General features: G+C 32.1%; 2 protein-coding genes, 1 long non-coding RNA gene and 1 pseudogene across 6 annotated transcripts; all 4 read left to right on the top strand.

Annotated features, from left to right (window-relative positions):
- Positions 1 to 833: 833 nt before the first annotated feature.
- On the top strand, positions 834 to 2130 carry LOC105795102 (acetyl-CoA-benzylalcohol acetyltransferase). Its single transcript, XM_012624573.2, has one exon. It carries the CDS (start codon positions 834 to 836, stop codon positions 2124 to 2126), a length of 1293 nt encoding a protein of 430 aa, XP_012480027.1. The 3' UTR covers positions 2127 to 2130.
- Positions 2131 to 7979: 5849 nt separating this feature from the next.
- Positions 7980 to 8974, top strand: LOC128039657 (uncharacterized). Its single transcript, XR_008194111.1, has 2 exons — positions 7980 to 8450; positions 8595 to 8974. It is a non-coding gene; the product is annotated as an uncharacterized LOC128039657 (long non-coding RNA).
- Positions 8975 to 11150: 2176 nt separating this feature from the next.
- Positions 11151 to 16909, top strand: LOC105795103 (hypothetical protein). 4 transcript variants are annotated; one of them, XM_012624576.2, is made up of 6 exons: positions 11203 to 11455; positions 11561 to 11644; positions 12677 to 12759; positions 12861 to 13063; positions 13964 to 14042; positions 16815 to 16909. In XM_012624576.2, the coding sequence occupies exons 1-5, from the start codon at positions 11253 to 11255 to the stop codon at positions 14033 to 14035; spliced, it is 645 nt and encodes a 214-aa protein (XP_012480030.1). In that variant the 5' UTR covers positions 11203 to 11252; the 3' UTR covers positions 14036 to 14042; positions 16815 to 16909. The 4 variants fall into 4 exon arrangements, with proteins under 4 accessions (XP_012480033.1, XP_012480030.1, XP_012480032.1 ...); XM_012624578.2 differs by lacking the exon at positions 16815 to 16909 and adding an exon at positions 14808 to 15083; XM_012624579.2 differs by lacking the exon at positions 16815 to 16909 and having other exon boundaries at positions 11151 to 11455; positions 11564 to 11644; positions 13964 to 14194.
- Positions 16910 to 17130: 221 nt separating this feature from the next.
- LOC105796021 (ras-related protein Rab7-like) lies at positions 17131 to 18283 on the top strand (annotated as a pseudogene).
- The last annotated feature ends 1092 nt before the right edge of the window (positions 18284 to 19375 follow it).

Here is a 19375-nt window from a genome sequence, read left to right as displayed (position 1 = left end):
TTCTTAAATTGGGTCGAGCTTGGGTAAAAAGTAGTCCATTTTTCGGGTTAAGACCGGGCTTGAAAAATTGGTCTAGATACTTTGCATGGGCTCAACTTGAACCCGATCCGGCCCATGAATGCCTCCACTCAAGAGTAAGTCTAAGTAAGAAAATTCGAAAAATGATCCAAATCAAGTTATTTGGATGATTTATAGGATACAAGTCCATAATCGTAATTATCTAAACTAAACTAAAATTTATTTTTATTTAATTTATAATTAAATTATTTTATAGTGTAAAAATAAATATTTTAAATTTCAAATAATATAAAAATTATTTTAAAAATACTATAAAGGTTATGTAATTTTTTATTTAATTGAAATTTATTTTTAAAATAAATTTACCTAAAATACATAAAATAAAATAAAACTTATCTTATTAAAATAAATCTAAAAACTGAAAAATTGCAAATAGAAACACATTATGATGAAGGGTTGACAAAATTCCGAAAGAATTTAACTCACTGGATGACCTATAGAATTAAAGTTTTATACAATTTTTTCTCCTGGTCTTATCTGGTCTACCATCATGCAGCGACAAAGAAACTATTAATTAGCTTGGAAAAATCAAAATTAGATGTTGTGGAAACTGATTTTGTTCTAACACTTTGTAATAAAGAAGGTCTTAAAAACCATAATTATGGTGATTTGCGTTAGAGCACAGTGATCTTAACTTATAACTCCCATGCATTTTTCTCTAATCCTTCTAAATTAAATTCAAAGATAGAGACTTGGATGCAGAAAACTCAAAATACCATTATATAAAAGGCATTGCAAAGATCCCAGTTCAAAAAATGGAGGTCCAAATCCAAACACGAAAGTTAATAAAGCCATCGTCTCCAACACCACTTCACCTCAGAGAATTAAAGCTTTCATGTTTCGATCAAATCGCTCCTCCAGCATTCGGTTCCTTCATTTTCTTTTTTAAAGCACCCATTAATGGCCACCAAACACTCAAAAAGCTCGAGTCTTCACTCTCCGATGTATTAACCAAGTTTTACCCTTTTGCTGGTAGGTTCATCCAAGACCGAAACGCCATTGATTGTAACGACCAAGGTGCTGAATATTTAGAAGCTCGAGTCAGTGTTAGTCTAAACCAGTTCATATTGGAAGAGCTCGACGTTAAATTGGTGAACCTTTTGGTCCCTTACCCGAATGAGCTCGTGTTTACCCCAACAATCCTGGCGGTTCAAATCAATGAATTCGATTGTGGTGGTTTAGCCATCGGAACCAGCTTTTCCCACAAGTTTGCTGATGGGTTCACGATTTTTGGGTTCATGAATGGATGGGCTACTTGTTGTAGAATTGGTGTCGATGCTGTGAAATGTTTGAGTTTCGAAACTGAATCCCTTTTGCCTGATGGGTTTAAACCAACGTATAAAATCCCAGTCCCGGATGATAATTTAGATACCCTAATCACAAAGAGGTTCATATTCACCGCGTCCACCATAGCTGCTCTGAAAGCCAAGGTGGGGGTAGGGCAATTTTCTAGGGCGCAGCTGTTGATCGCCCTCATATGGAAGGTACGTATTTCAATGGCGAAAAAGAAGGATTCATTACAAATTTTCCCATACAATTTTCGTGGGAAAACAGCTTTACCCATACCATCAAATGGAGCAGGCAACCTGTTTATAAACATCCTCGTACGATTCACAGCTAACGATGACAGGAACCCTGATTTGCTGCATTTGGTGAATTTAGTGGGAAATGAACTGAGGAACGCCGCTGAATCATTCGGGAAAGCTGAAACTGCTGAGGATTTGTTCTTGTCAGCGACGAATTCATCGAGGGAGATCCATGAAACACTAAGTAAAGGTGACACTGAAATTTGTATCTTAACGAGCTTGTCTAAGTTTCCATATTACGAAGCTGATTTTGGGTGGGGAATGCCTGGTTGGATAGCCAGTGTGCATAAGGATGTAGAAATGGTTTTGTTGATGGATACTAGGTTTGATGGTGGAGTTGAAGCATGGGTGACATTGGAACCTGATAACATGGTTAGATTTGAGCAAGATCCTGACATTTTGGCTTATACTTGCAAACCTTCAGACTACTTCACTCGATGCTTATTGGGTTCTGAGAATTAAAATCCACACAAGTGAGTTTAGTCAACGATACAAGTATTGATGTTATGTTTTCCTTAGATTTGAAGTTTTTTTTTTTTACCTTTATTTGGTATTAAAAATTAAATATATGAATAAAAGCTTAAATTAATTGGTTGACGCAATATTTTTTAAAGTTGACATTCAATTTATGCTTTAAACTTTATTTTTCAATCTTTAAACCACGACGTCTTTCTTAAAATGAAAAAATTATGGAACAAATATGTGGGTTTGAAAATTTTCTTTAAAAACCCATCTAAAGTTGAAGCAAAAGTGAATCTAGTGTTAATTAGGGGCAATTTGCTCTTTCTCAAATTATTAGGGTTTCAGTAAACAACTTTAATCATTGTTTTCTTATGGGGTTTTTTATTGAAATAAATTTAAAAAAAATTAAATGCCGAAATAAGTTGTCAGATAGATTAATTACCGAAATGGTATGTTTTTTTAATGGCGCGACAAGCGCCAATGAATTTTTTATATTAATTTTTTTCTTTTAATAAAATATTATTAATTTTTTCCCAGATCAGTATATGACCCGGGTATAGATACGAGGCGCAACGAAAATAAGAAGATAGGGAGAAGAAAAAAAGAAAGGAAAACAAGAAGAATGATAATGTATTTTGGTTTATTTCTTTTTAAATAGAATGTAGAGTCTTGTTAGTAATTTTATTATTTGAAAGTTATTTTGTTAGGTTATTAATTTTGTTCGCTTCTGAATGAAAAAGTTTGTATTAAAAATTTTATGTAATTTTTTTGCATTTCGAAACTGTTTTAAGAATTTTGAAAAATTTTTAACAGATCTAGTATTGAAGATGGAGAATCAGTTTTTTGTATGCGTTTATTTCGATGGAGAAATTTTGACAACAACCGTGGGATGTATATTTGAATGTCGCAAACAAGTAGCAATGAAATTTAATAGAAATATCTCGTTTGATGATATGAAGGAAAAAATTAGTGAAAAAATTTATAGACGTTGTGGGAGAAGGATATCAAAACTTTTCTACAAGTTTTCAGTTTCGACGGATCCAATAAAATTTATCGAAATGGAACTTGTAGACGATGAAGATGTGGAGACAATGATCGCTCTTTATTGTGGGACTCGGAGCAACCAAAATGCACCGATTCAGTTATTTGCTGAGTTAGCTTGTGTGGAGGCAACTAAAGATCTCACTCCATTAGGTGAAGAAGATGGAGTTCAAGAGCCGTGTATGGTGCTTCTGGTATCGTATGTTGATAGTCAATCAACTATACACGGGACCGATATTGATCTTAATGCTGCACCCAAGACTGATGTGGTTGGCGATGATGTATACTATAGTAGTGATCTTGTTGATCACGAAGTTCATAGTGAGAGTGATCCCGACGTAGACGAGGTCCCGGATGATATTGAAGACGAAGGTGTGAATGAGGATGGAAACGTTAACGCGTCTTTAGTCAAAAACCAGATTCGTGGTATTGTGGTACACAATAGTTCTGGGTGATACGGCGGGAGGAGTGGAGTACGGCGGTGGAGACAAGCCCGCGAAATAGTCATCGCCCCCCAAATCTGGATGATAAGAACTATCCTTAGAATGTAGTTTCGTCTCTACCTCCGGCTCCGGCTTTGGGTCTGGTGCATGATACGGATCTGGAAGGGGTTGCCCAATTCGTGTCGTATTCGGAGGCACTACCATCGATCGCCCACCAAACAGAAATAGTTTCCCTATCTCACAGTACTACTGTATGTACTCTAACGAGGATTGCAGATCCAAAGCACAATCCATCTGAGGTACCCTCCCCATCCGATTGTTCCACATCGTAATATATTCTTCATGCACTTCTCCCCAATCATGTCTATACATCCCCCTCTTGTTCATCTCATGGATCTCCCCCAATTGTATTGGCAGTATCGGGATATACTGTATGCAACCGAACTGCCGGAGTACTCGATTGCCATGATACCGCTCCACTACCTGAAAATTGATAACGGGTGCGCTAATGCACCATAGGTTTGAGTCGACGTGGGCAAATGAGGGGATAACTGCCATAATTTCTGGAACAGAATACGACATCCAAATAAACTGCACAGTTAATAACATTGTTATATTAACGCGGGTTGAGTGAGATAAAATAATAAAATGAAGTTTATATTGGAAAAACTTACCCACTCTCCAGCATGATTCTCAATCATTAGACGGTATATCGGAACCGTGTATGACCTCTCGATACCCGGATTGGTACTCCATCTACGAAAACAAATTGTTAGAACAATATAATCTAAAAAAAGTCAACTAATTATTATAATGAGTAAAAATTCATCACCTATTAACGAGTGGAAATATATATGATTGGTGACTAATGGATGCCAAGAATGAGATCCAGTAAAGTGCCCACGACTGCAGCAGTATGAGGCATCCGCCTATGTCCATCGTAGAAGGATCTGTCGTCCGACAAAGTTCGCGATACCGCATGGCTAAAACAGCGGACCCCAACTGTATAAACGGGTGTTATGCAAATTGGATAATAGGGGTAAGTACATCAAGTGGACCTTACCGCTGTTTGCATCCGGCATGAGTACACCCCCTATAAGGTGCATAATGTAAGCTAGAACTGCCTGCATCACCTCCCATTCATTGGCAGTACTCGACAAATGCTCAAAATTGACCTTTAGCCATGAAAATCTCAAACTGGTAAATTTTCCCTCACTTTGTGAGCGTCCAAGTAATTCATAGAGACTGAACTTACGCCCGTGACCGCATTTCCGTCGATGGGAAGCCCGAGCTATAGTGCAACATACTTTAGAGTGACGACACACTCTCCGCACGGCAAATGAAATGTATGGGTCTCCAGACAGTATCGCTTGACTAAAGCTGAAATCAAGTCGTATCGCAGATCAAAAGTCCGGATCAATGCCGCTGACCTGAACCCTGCTAACTCTAAGTATGGTATTAGGAGTTCATTTGACAGAAACCCTACACTATTAACACAGCTCCTCAATACGCGGTACAGACCCTCATTATTAAATTAGCAAAATAGTTAATACAATATAATTTAATTCAACAAATAACATGAGTGTCAAATAAAAATTTTATTACCATCTCATTAATAGTACTTGATATGTGATTATTATTATTATTAATCAAAGAACCCATTTCTTTGCAAATCGCAATTAAAAAATGAATTCATTTAATTTGTTTCAAAAATACAATAAATTATTTCAAATTTCAAAAAAAAACACGGTAAATAAATATCTAATAATTTCTCATAATTTACCTACAATAAAAAAATTTATGTCGATTACAATAATATAATTAAAATTAATATAAACTATTTTAAAACATACTAATTAAAAAATGAAAATAGAAATAGATACATACCCGAGTAGTTTATGTTCAAACAACCTATAAAATTATATAACAACAAATTTAATCAAAATTTTAATAAATCAATAAAACTGTTAAATAAATAAAAATCAAATACAATTATATTATATAAAAATTAAATGAGTTAACAACAACTATATGATTAAAAGAGTCAGTTATGATTAAACTTTTAATAAAGTGATTTTTAATTTTTTTATAAACTTATACGTTAAACTCACCAAATACTAAAATAAACACAACAATTTATAACTTAATCCTATCTGACAAGCGCGGCCTATTTTTTACCCGTATTTTGACCCGTTGACTGTATTTTTACCTGTATATATATTTAAATATTTTTAATAAAAATAAAAATTAATATTTTATTTAAACAAAAAATATTTTTTAATATAAAAAATTGATTCGAGTCTGTCAGATAGGCGCGACTAAAATTTTTTTTAATACAAAAAATTGATTGGCGCTTGTCAGATAGGCACGATTACAAGAAACATACCATTTCGGTAATTAATCTATCTGACAACATATTTCAGTATTTAAATTTTTTAATATATTTGGGTAAAAACCCCAAGTTGATATAAAAAAATAAATGAGTTAACAACAACTATATGATTAAAAGAGTTAGTTATGATTAAACTTTTAATGAAATGATTTTTAATTTTTTATAAACTTATATGTTAAACTCACCAAATATTAAACTAAACACAACATAACATACTAATAAATTAATTTTGTAAAGTAAGAGATGGAATTCATAATTAAGAGATTGTGAAGGTGTGAACTAATAAATTTCTTTGTTTCTTTTTAACAAAAAACTTTCATTTATAACCAAAATTCCAAGGTAAATCCCACTTTAGTACTTTAGCATAGATAAAACTAGTTTTATATTCTTAAATAGATCAAATGTTATTAATCCCTTAGCGAATTTATAATTTCATAATAAAAAGATAAAAGATTAAACAAATTTAAATTTCGAATATAATATTTAAGTCTTACAAATTTAAATTACTAATAAATTAATTTTAAAATATTAAAAAACACAAAATAATTTAAATTTGGGCACGGGAGCTACTCGAAGTAATTATTGAAAACTTGAAAATCGAATCTCGATTTTATTTGAAAAAGGAGTCGCCACCGATCTTTTTTTTAGGTGTGATCGGACACCAAATAAAATCTTTTTTTTTTAGAAGAATTTTTTTTAAAACTTTTCTAAAAAAGAGATAATTTTAGGTCCACGTCAAAATCCAGAGAAAATTAGGGTCCGGGAGTCGATTACGCGCGAGGAACGTATTAGCACCCTCGCGACGCCCAAAATTGGTATCTTGTTAAACGCATGTTGTCTTAATTTTCAAAAATACGAGTTCCATTTAATATTTAGTCGAGATCCGATTGAAATACGAGAACCCTTTTTTTAAAAAAAACACGAGAGTTTTGAAGCGCAGTATTTCTTTTTTTAAAACGAAAGTTTTTTTTAAAACACGAGAATTTTTGAAAACACGAGAATTTGTAAACACGAAAATTTTAGAAACGCGAAAATTTTTAGAAGAACGAAAATTTTTAAAACACGACATTTTTTTTTAAACACGATTTAAAAAACAAAAAATGAAATGCAAGAATATTTTGAAACACGAATTTTTTTTAAACGCGAGAATTTTTGAAAACATGAAAACTTTGAAACACCGGAGTTTTTGAAAACACGAGAATTTGTGAAACACGAAAATTTGTGAAAACACGTATTTTTTTTAAAAACACGAAAATTTTTGAAACGCCGGAATTTTTAAAAACACGAAGATTTTTAAAACATGAAAATTTTTGAAAACACGAAAACACAAAATTTGTCGAACACGAAAATTTTTTGAAAACACGATAATATCAAAAAATATTCACGAGAATTTTTTATTTTTTTTGAAACACGAGATTTTTTTGAAAACACGAAAACACGAATTTTTTTAAAACACAGGAATTTTATTATTATTATTTTGAAACACGAGAAATTTTGAAGACATGAAAATTTTTTAAAAACGATTTTTCTTTAAAAAATACCGTATTTAACACGAATCGATGATATTCACCCTGATATGGCGATGAAACCATCGAATTAGTGTTAAATCAATTCAATTTAATATTTAATCGGGATTCTAATGAAACACGGGGATTTTTATTGAAATACGAGGAATTTTGAATATTTTCGATTTTTTAGAAGGGCGTCCCGTCTTTAACACGAGCCATCGATATTCATCCAACATAGCGATGAATTCGATGATTCGATGCTAAATCGGTTCGTTGCCTTATGCATTAAAATATTTATCATTATTATTATTTTAAAAAAATATGTAATTAAAATGACATAATAATATCTATGAAAAACTATTTTTAAACATACTATTTTAAATTAAATAAAATAACATTTAAATATATTAAACAAAATAAAATAGATTAAAAAGGAAAAAGAAAAAAAATTTTAACCAAAAGCCCAAAGTCTTGGAAGACAAGCCCTTTTTCCTCTTTTTTGCTGCAAATTGAGGCTTAGTGGGCCGTCAGTGGTGTTGGGCCTGCGCTGGGTCGGGTCCACTGGTGGTGGGCTGCTGGTGGCCTACCAAAAAAATGGGCTGCTGTTTTTACATTTTTTCTTTATTTTATCTTTTTCTCTCTTTTGCCTTTCATCTTTCTGTTTCTTCTCTTCTTTTTTCTCTTCAGTTACCTATTTTACTTCTTTTGCTTGCTGTTTTTTCTGTCTTTGTCTGCTTATTTGTGGAGGTGCGACGGTGGTGGGAATGTAAGGGCGGGCCGGCGAGCACGGTGGCGGCGAAGGAGCGGCGGGTTTTTTGAAGTTATTCTTTTGTTTTTTTGCTACTCTTTTGTTTGCTTTGCTTTTCTATTTGGTTGCTTGCGACTTTTCAGGTGGTGGGGGCAAGGGAACGACAACGGTGGCGGTGGTTGAACGACGGTGGTGAGGGCTTTTGCTTGCTGCTGCTTGATTTTTTTCTCTCCTTTTTTTTGCTTTTTGGTTGCCGAAAATGAAAAAACCCCCATTTCTCTTCAATCCTTTCCTTTTAAAAGCTCCAAATTTTGTCCTCTTTCTCATTGTTTGCAGGTGGCAGATGAGCCATGATGGCCTAGGGGGGGCTGCTGGAGTAGCTCGGCTGGGAGGGGTGCGTTCGGCTGCTGCAGCGGCGATTAGACAAGTCCAGAAGGACTAATTGCATAGGATGCAAAGCTTTTGGGGCAAAAGTGTAATTTTAGCAAAAATATGGGCCAAAATGTAATTTATTAAGAGTTTAGGGGTTAAAGTGAAATTTTGAGAAAGTCTAAGGGTCGAAATGTAATTTTAGAAAGTTTTAGGGTCAAAATGTAAATTTTAGAAAGTTTGGGGTCAAAATGTAAATTGTGAAAAGTACAGGGGTTAAAATGCAAAAAAAAATTTAAAAATTCTTTTTTTTTAACACGAAATTAATCCCGGACAAAATTCAGTAATTACAATTTATGTTCTTAAATAGATCAAATGTTATTAATCCCTTAGCGAATTTATAATTTCATAATAAAAGATAAAAGATTAAACAAATTTAAATTTCAAATATAATATTGAAGTCTTACAAATTTAAATTACTAATAATTTAATTTTAAAATATTAAAAACACAAAAATTTATAACATAATCCTAAATTACTAACAAATTAATTTTAAAATAATTATAAAAAGCAAAAAAAATTACATTCATACAAAATACTAATCTAAAACTATAAACACTAAACATAAATAATTTATAATTAATAATTAATAAAAAATCATAATATCTTAATTAAACTCTTTAAATTATAAACAAAATTATTTACTAAAATAATCTATTACCTTTTTTCTTTCTTTCTTCTTCTTCTTCTCCTTTCTCTCTTTTCTTTCTCTTTTCCGGTTGATACATGGGGTTTGGGGGACCATTTTTATAAGGTCCCCCATTTGTAATTTTTTCCCATTGAAGGGACAATAGCCTAGTGGAAGGGACAGAGGCAGCAGCATGGGCATTGGCGCCTATCTGACAGGTGCGACCCGTTGACTCATTTTTTACCTGTATTTTGACCTGTTGACCGTATTTTTACCTATATTTATATTTAAATATTTTTAATAAAAATAAAAAATAATATTTTATTTAAACCAAAAAAATTAATATAAAAAATTCATTGGCGCCCGTCAGATAGGCGCCATTAAAAAAAACATACAATTTCGGTAATTAATCTATCTGACAACCTATTTAGGTATTTAATTTTTTTAATATATTCCAGTAAAAAACCCTTTTCTTATGTTATTGACTAAAATTTTTAACTTTACCATTAGGTTTTGATTTGGAAAGATTTGACGAAAGTAAATTGTGGTTTTAAAACTAAATTAAGGCTAAGGAGACAAATCTTGTTATTGTTAAAAAAATCGAGATATTTCAAAAGAACAAATTTTGAAACATTTGTTTATAAGTTATTATATTTCATTATCTAATAAAAACCAAGTTGAGAGGGTGGACTCGCACATTTAATCTAAAAAACTAGTGTGTGTATATATATTTGAGTCTTTCTACTTTTACGATTTTTATCTAATTTAATTCATCCTCCTTAAATCTTAAAAGTATACATTATATGATGAAGTATTCTTATGTCTAACACGTATCAAGCTTTATATGTTGGCATTAGATTCCCACCACCTAATTGAATTCAGGTCAGTTCTTGACATTTTTGGTTTCTAGGCAAAACAATAAAATGGGGTTTTAGATTCTTTCAAAATTGGAGAAAAATTCTTTTAGGTCCCTTAAAAGTTGGTAAAAAAAATTTGAACCCTTAAAAGCTAAAAAAATTTTTTTGAGGCCCCTTAAAAGTTGGTAATTTTTTTTTTTTGACTTTTAAAAGTTCAAAGAAATTTAAACCTTTTAAAAATTAGAAAATAATTCATTGAACTCCTTTCAACCTTAGCCCTGAACGGCCTCCCTCCAGACGACCCGAGGGCCAGGCCTGATTGGATTGCTGGCAATCTTCTTTCTTTCTGTTCTTTTTTATTAAGGATTCGTTGCTTGTAGAAGAAACTTATATTAGTCCCATTAACCAAATTATTTAGTCTATTGTTACACATTTGTTGATTCATATTCTAATATGACAACTAAAGTACCCATTATGAATATTTAATACGCAGATAATAATACTATCATTACATACATGTCATTATTTAGTTCAAAAGAATATTTAATATACTGTCACTTCATAAAATTCATGCACCATTTATGAATAATAATACTACATTTTATTAAAGTTTTAAACCCAAAATCTTAAATCTAAGGGTTATTAATATTTTCTGATAGATTTAAATAAAGCTATTATTATTTATTTATAAGTCCTCCATATTTTTTATTTAATTTAAAGATGACGTATCATATTATTATTCATCGATGGTGCGACGGTAAATAAATATTATCCCGTACTAAAATACTAAAATCAGTAAATGTTTTGGTTTGCAAGGAACAAGAAACATGTTTTGAAATTTCGTGCTTTGCTCAATTCAGTATGTAAGAAAGTTGAAGAAGCAATATAGGGGTTTGCCTTTAAGCTTTGTTTTGAGTCAGGTTTAACTTGTAAGGAAGAGATATCAGGAAATACATGTGAAAAACCATAAACATTATCATCATCATCATCATCCCTTGGCGTGCTGGAACACTCTTTGGTCCTTTTTTAAAGCAGTTTCACAACAAAATCCCATTGATTAACGAAAAAAAGGAATTGGTGATGAAAAAGATGTTTACCAAAGGTTGGTCAGTTTCCTACATGCTGCAAAACCGCATTGAAACACTGTTTCATCCTTACAAAACATTGGGAAAATCTTCAGGTGACAAGGGTAAGTTACCTGGTTTCGCTGTCAACAACAACAACCAAGGGCTGAGATTCATTAGCAACAATATGGGATTCTGGAGAAAAGTCGATACTAACATGTCAGTAAATATTTATAATCTTGTTGAATTTCCATTTTGTACACTAATATTAACCAGTTTCAGGCTTTGGGTTTAAACAATTTTTTTTTTCTTTGCGTTTAACAGTAGCGCTATGAAGGATGTGAGGGAAAATGATCACAGCCCAGCAGGTGCTGGTTCAGGTCTTCCATGGTGCAGCTTCTCACGCTGGTATCAACATGCTGGGGTTTTGTTTTTGGGTCAAATTCTGGGTTTGGTCCCTCTATTATGCATAATTTTGAGATTTAGTACTTACACTTTGATTTATTATGATTTGATCCCTATATTTTTATAGTGTTTTTAGTTAGATCATTAACTATTTCTGTTAAAATGGTCACTTTGATTTTTTTTATAATTTCCCTAACTTAACAATATTATTTTGTGTTGAAAGGCATTAATTTTTTTAATTATTTTAACTAATAATACTAACGAAGCCTTGACATTATTGGCTAAAGCTAAGGTCGTGAGATATTGATGCCCCATGCATAACTTCGGTTAAATTATGTGTGTTGGGTTAAATCTCATCATATGCATCTTTTAAAAAAATAAATTATTTGGCTCTTGATATCAGTCCAATTGCTCTATGTAATACTCGAATTTGATTATAGTTGATTTGATTGAAAGGAGTGTTTCTAAAAGAAATCCATGTCAACCTTTTAGTTATTTGTGCCGACTTATAACATTAAAAATGGTGAATGTACTCAAGAAGTCCCTTTATTATAGGGACCGGATCAAATTATTCCTTTTACTAATAAATGGGTCAATTTAATCCATATATTATTAGAAAGAATCAATTAAGACCAAATTGAATAAGAGATAATATTTACTTCTTCTTTTTCTTAAAAAATGACATGAAATTTATTTTATTTCATTTATAGTTCAACCCAAAACAAAATATTTCATCTACAAAATCATAAGAAGCTTTCAAAATATAACTCATTTAAACAGAAATGACATTTTAAAATAATTGAATTAGTAAATTGATCCATTTAATAGCAAACGGATTAAATTTATACAGTCCCTATAATAGAAGGACCAAACAAGTACATTCACCCACTAAAAAATTATATTGACCAAATTATGTCAAATAAAAAACACAGGGACTAAAGTTTCAATTTGAGCATAATGGAAGGATCAAAATCAAATTTTAATCTTCATTTTTCAAAGTTTTAAACAATTCTGAGGATCATCAATTTCTTGCAGGGCAAGATGCCTTTTGGGAGCTGTGTTAGGTTTCTTTTTTCCACTCTGGAAGGTACAATGTGCCAATTTAAAGAGGTTTGAAGGTATATTTATGTCAAAATCCATTACTATCAGTTCCAATAAGAAAAAGAACCCTTGGGAAAACGTATAATACAATGATTACAAATTTGAAATGCATATTCAGGAGAAGCAGAGATGGTGGTGGAAGGGGTGGAAACGGTGGCGGAAGTGGTGGAAAAGGTAGCAACGGCGGCGGAGAAAGTATCAGCTGAGGTGGCGGAAAAGCTTCCCGATGATAGCATGCTGAAAATTGCAGCAATGGAGGTGGAACATGTTTCTGAAATAACTGCCCATGATGCTCATGCCACTACACACTTCATTCACCAGGTAATAAACCATATATCCACACTATTATTCATCAATTTTATTATGAAATTATCAAAAATTCGTTTCTTTTACATCATCTCAACTTTACCATATTAACTGTAAAAGTAGGCCCTTGTAATAAAAGTAAGATCGCGTTTTACTTCCTTTACTTAAAAAGTGGAAAATTCATCCTTGTACGTTAGATCAAAGAGCACATTGATTTTTTATGTTAAAAATTTCATCCATTTCTACCGTTGAAAACTTACGTAATCGACAGAATAATCAAAATGTTACACATGATGTGTCACGTGCACCTCATTTTAATATATAAAGACCAGTTTTTAACAATAGAAATGGATAAAAATTTTAACAGAAGGATCAATTTGATCTTTGATTTAATGTATAAGGACTAATTTACCCGCTTTTTGAATAGAGGGGCAAAGTGTAATTTGACTCTTAATACAAGGGCCCCATAGTACTTTTACCCGATTCTAACAAAAGTTTCATTTGTTTTTTTTTATCGATTTTTTTATAAATATAATTGTTACATAAATTTTTTTGACTCATAACATAGACGTGTTATAATTTAGTGTGTATGTGTGTGTAAATATACACATCGTATAAGATTCTTTTATCGTAGGAACAAGATTAAATTAGTTTTTTTACTATTAAATTAATCAATTTAGTTATTCAATTATTTAAAAAATAAAAAATGCCAAATTTTATGAGAGTTAATATTTATTATTTAAAAAGTATTATTTATTTTTAATAATTTTTTATAGTTCCAATCCATAAATGGGGAGGATAATGCGTTTCAGCGCACTCAGACTTACGTTTTCCTACATTGACAATCATACTCATGTCAATCAAGTTAAGACTCAATCGAAAACTATTGATACTTTTTGGTTAAACATTATACAGGTTGAAGAAATAAAGCATGAGTTGGATGATTTGGTTAACAAAGTTGGAGAAGCAAGGACCCCAAAAAATTGATTCATAGGTAAAACTTCTTTGAATAAGTTTTTAAAAATAAGTTTGCTATTAATTTTAACAATTCATGTAATTTTTTTTTAAAAAGTCGTCGTATTAATTGTATTAATTGTATAAATATGAATATAATATAAATTATTTAACACATTATTTTTTTTTAAATTTATTGTGTTTTGTGAATAAAGATATTAGATTTATTATAACAAATTTGTGTTAATAAAAAATTAATGAACTTAAATTTTTGTAATTTTTAAAGTGCCGAACAGAACAAATTTTCTATTTTGAAGGCTAAAGCTCTTACTTGCGCCTCTAACATCAAACACTAAATTTCACTTTGTGTAAAAATATGTGTGGGCATTGTTTAAACTTGTTTATGAGCTAGCCACACTCGAAGGCTCGCCTGAGATATGTGAGTGTTTGAATAAAAATATGTGATTCGAAAAATAGGTTCGGCTTGAGCTTCAATATTTAAAAGATGGGTTTGGTTTGGATTTCAACATTCAAGGCCCAAATCCAGTCAAGTCCGGCTTATTTTACACTTTTGTAATATAGTTTATTTCACTTTCATATATTATGTAATTTATATTGCATAAAATTAAATATTTAATAATACAATACTGTGTAAACATTAAAAAATATGTTAAGTTCTCTAAAATTAAAAATTTTAATAAATATAATTTAAAAAGTTAAATATTAAATTAAAACAATATATTTATTTTAAAATAATATGAGTGAGCATAAAATGGGTGGGCAAAATTTTAATATCATATTTCAGGGTGGGCCGAGCTTTTGCAAACACAAAGTCATACTTAAGCTTGATTTGAATCCAACCCAGGCCATGAACACCTCTAGCAGTGTCTAGATTTATTGTGACTTAAATCTCGTCATGTGTGGGTCCTATCCAGAATTATTTGAGTCTAAATAGATTATATCCTATTTGTGTTTTGTAATGTTTAATTCTATTTATAGTAATGGTGATGTAAAATGATACAAGAGAAGAGACGACTACGTCTATTTATAGGTTAAAAATTCACCAACTGTTGTTTTTCTATCTTGCCACTCTTTTTTTAACAGGAATTTGAGTCACACAATTTTAACAATAGCAAAATTTAACCTTCGAATGATGGGAAAAAAAGCCGTCAACTATACGATGGCTGAATGAACAAACACAAGTTGGACCAAGTGAAAGCACAAACTACATTTTATGTTATTTCATAATTTCAAACAGTAATACATCTTGGAAAATTCATATAATATTTCTATATAACATATTATTAAGAAAATTCCCTAACGGAGAAGTAACCTTATTTGCATCTGATTACGTATGTAATGTATCATTTTCTTATTAACTACTAATATGTAATTCATTCATTATAATAATATTTTTGATAACATTGCTTTTATGTCTCTAAACAAAAGAGACTAAAGAGAGTAGAATGTTTATCCCATGGTTTGAACTAGCCCGTATAATGCTAGGGGAGGCAACAGCATTTGATTCGTTTCGTTCCACTTAGATTCAAAAATATTTTCACTCAAGCTTCATAAAACATCAAAATGTGAGTAGACTGTCCGACCCGACTAGATGACTTGATCTAGTAATACGAGCCACGTTTAATGTTTGAGCTATTTCTCTAAACCACCTAGTAGCCCCAAGAACTTGAAGGTGTGTTTGAGGTCGAAAATGTTGTAGCCTAAGAAATAAGCCAATTGATGCACAAACGAGTCAAGATGCAAAGGCAGTGGACTTTGAGTAATAATCTTTAGCATGAATCCGAAATCATAAGTGCCATAAAAAGTAATCCAGGTAATACTTTTCAGACCATAGCAGTTGAAAACCAAACCGTAATCCCAAAACTTCTTTGCAAAATTTTTAGAATCAATCCCCTTCTCTTTATTCTTCTCAAAATTTATCCCTTAATGTTTGAGCAGCTCGATCGAATCGCTAGCATAGCGGTCTCGATTGATATCGAAATCTCTGAAATTAAATTCCCAAACGTAAGAAAAGGGAGAATAAAAGTCCGGTAAATTACCCCCAAGCATCTGAAATACTCAAGCCGAGCTGAATAATTTGAAGCATGTCAACATTCGACTTCATATACTAATAATTGATAACCGGATTGCCATCACGGATCACTTGCTTATTGGGTTTAAATATCATCCCTGGAAATTCAGTATCTATAAAGGATACCTCAAAATTGCTGCCTTAATCATCAAAAGTTCACTGTCTAAATCTTCAGCAAAAACATGTCTCATAAGGATGGACTTATTGCCAGAAATCGACATAGTTGGTCACAATAATCTCTTCTTTCTCAATTTTATAGTATTTCGTTACTGTCTCTACTGAGTGCCGACTTAAGTTGTTTTGTGTGAACTTTAAGAAGTGTTTTTAAGCTTGTTTATTGAATATGTGTAATTTCACTCAATTGAGCTAAGATTATATATAAGCCCCACAATTAGACCCACCTCAATTAGGATTTATCTTTGTAGTTTTTCATTTAATCCCACCTCAATTAGGATTTATCTTTGTAGTTTTTCATTTAATCCCACCTCAATTAGGATTTATCTTTGTAGTTTTTCATTTAATCCCACCTCAATTAGGATTTATGTTTCTAGTTTTTCATTTAATCTCAGGTCAATTAGGATTTATGTTTTTAGTTTTTCATTTAATCCTACATCAATTAAGATTTATGTTTTTACTTTTTCATTTAATCCCTACTCAAGTAGGATACTTCTGTTCGAATTACCGGTCTTGTTTGTTGTCGAATGATTGTGAATTGTGCAGGGTAGGGAAGACGTGTTTGATGAATCAGTATCCTGCAGCAGTCGTTTTTTACTAATTATTGAGGAAAGCAGAGAAATGAAGTGTTTTTTGTTATAAGTTAATTTGAATTAGTGCTACTATTAGTTATGGTTTTGTTTGCCTTTTAGATATGTAAATAAGAAGTTTAGCAACCAGTACAAGGCAACGATTGGAGCTGATTTTTTGACAAAGCAAGTGCAGTTTGAGGCTTAGATTTCACACTCATCTCTACTTTTTAACATTTAGATGAGATTGTTTTAGTTGCTGTATTTGTTTCTTTGTGGGATCTTAATCTACAATGAACGACTATGGTGTGCTATTGACTAGTGCCTACTCCTTTGTTGATGAACCAAGCTCTAGCTTTGGTGAACTAGTGCTTAACCAGGATTTCTCTATGATATTTAACTCAGAACTGCCAATGCTAACTTTTTCCTTTTCATTCATTGAAAAACTCCATGGCTGCTTTTTTCTTTAGTTATATCATTGACCAATTGACGAGGAGTTGTGGTTATTTGACTAGGGAATTATGTTGCGCCACTTGTTGACTAGACTTCTGTGATTTAGCATTAGACAACCTCATGGATCACTATTGAGTATTTTCTAGCAGATTGTAGCATTGCATTCTAAAACTATCGAAGTTTCTTTTAGCCTTTTTGTGTTATGAGTGACCACTTAGCTCAAAATTCATCAATATTTTCCCCCAGATCTGGGACACAGCTGGCCAGGAAAGATTCCAGAGCCTAGGCGTTGCTTTCTATCGTGGTGCTGATTGTTGTGTTCTTGTATATGATGTCAACTTATGACAACAATGGAGAGAAGAATTCCTTATTTTGGTATATATTCTGAACTTCTGAGTAGTGATGAAAACCATCTACCAACTCTCTGGGATTTATTCGGTAGAGAAATGACAATTTGAGATACCTTGCAGGCAAGCGCTTCGGATCCTGAGAATTTCCCCTTTGTTGTTTTGGGGAGCAACATCGATGTTGATGGCGGAAACAGTAGAGTGGTATGTATTTTTCAATTCTTCCTTTACAGTGTCACTTGGTATTCTCTTTCTTCCTAAAAGATACAATTATGAATTATCCACTTTGTTTTGACTCTGTAGGTGTCTGAGAAAAAGGCCCCAGCATGGTGTGCCTCGAGACATCTGCCAAGGAAGGAGTTAATGTGCAAGAAGCTTTCCAATGCATAGCGAAGGATGCTCTAAAGAGTGGGGAAGAGGAAGACATGACCATAAAGTAGTTCTACTGCAACAAACATAACATTCAGCCGTTTCAAACAAAGATTATCCCCTGTTTCCTCTGCACTTTCAGCTGCTTTTAAAAGTTTCATCACTATCTTATTACTCAAATTGGAAACCTTGAAAGGGTTGTTATTGAATGTAAATCAAATATGGAGGATTGACCAGAATAGGGATTATTTTCTTGATAGACATTATAACAGTAACTACGTATAATATATAATAAATAATATATACCTAAATATACGGAAAGATATATAATATATTTAGATATTCGTAAAATATAATATCCCATAATAATATCTTAATAAGAATACCTTAACTATATAAAAACCCAAGGGTTCAATTCTTGTAAAATCAAACAACCCCAGCACCATGGAAAGCACCTAAACATCACTGATATGTACTCTGCCAATTTATGATTATGAATGTAATGCATCTTTTTCATGTTTTGAATATCCAAGCAAATACACTAAACCCATCATAATGAAGCTTCAAATTCCAAACAAGTAGGAGATTGTAGTTTTGGAAACATATTAATGTAATATCTTCAATAACATTGCTTTTATGTCACTAATCAAAAGAGACTTAAAAGAGAGTAAAATATTTCATCCTATGGTTTGAACCAGTCCGTATAATGCTAGGGGAGTTAGCAACATTTGATTCGTCTCATTCCATTTAGATTTAAAAACATGCTTACTCTTGAGCTTCATAAAACATTGAAGCGTGAGTAGATTGTCTGACTCGGCTTGATGACTTGATCCGACAATATGAGTCACGTTTAATGTTTGAGCTATTTTCTCTAAACCACCTAGCAACCCCAATAACTTGAAGGTGTGTTTAAGGTCGAAAACATTGTAGCCAAAGAAATAAGCCAATTGATGCACGAATGGGTGAAGATCCAAAGGCAATGGACTTTGAATAAGAATCTTTAGCATGAATCCGAAGTCATAAGCGCCATGAAATATAATCCAAGTAATACTTTTTAGATCATAGCAGTTGAAAACCAAGCCATAATCCCAAAGCTTCTTTGCAAAATCTTTAGAATCAATCCCCTTCTCTTTATTTTTCTCAAAATATATATGTTGACGTTTGAGCAGCTCGATCAAAGCGCTAGCATAGTGGCCTCGATTGATATTGAAATCTTTGAAATTAAATTCCCAAACATAACAAAAGGGAGAATCAAAGTCCGACAAATTACTCTAAGCATCCAAAAGACTCAAGCCGAGCTGAATAATTTGAAGCGTGTCAACATTTGACTTCATATAGTAATAATTAATAACATGATTGTCTTCACAGG

Source organism: Gossypium raimondii, chromosome 3, assembly GCF_025698545.1.
Source record: "Gossypium raimondii isolate GPD5lz chromosome 3, ASM2569854v1, whole genome shotgun sequence".
Taxonomy (NCBI): domain Eukaryota; kingdom Viridiplantae; phylum Streptophyta; class Magnoliopsida; order Malvales; family Malvaceae; genus Gossypium; species Gossypium raimondii.
This window is presented reverse-complemented; position numbering and strand designations above follow the sequence as displayed.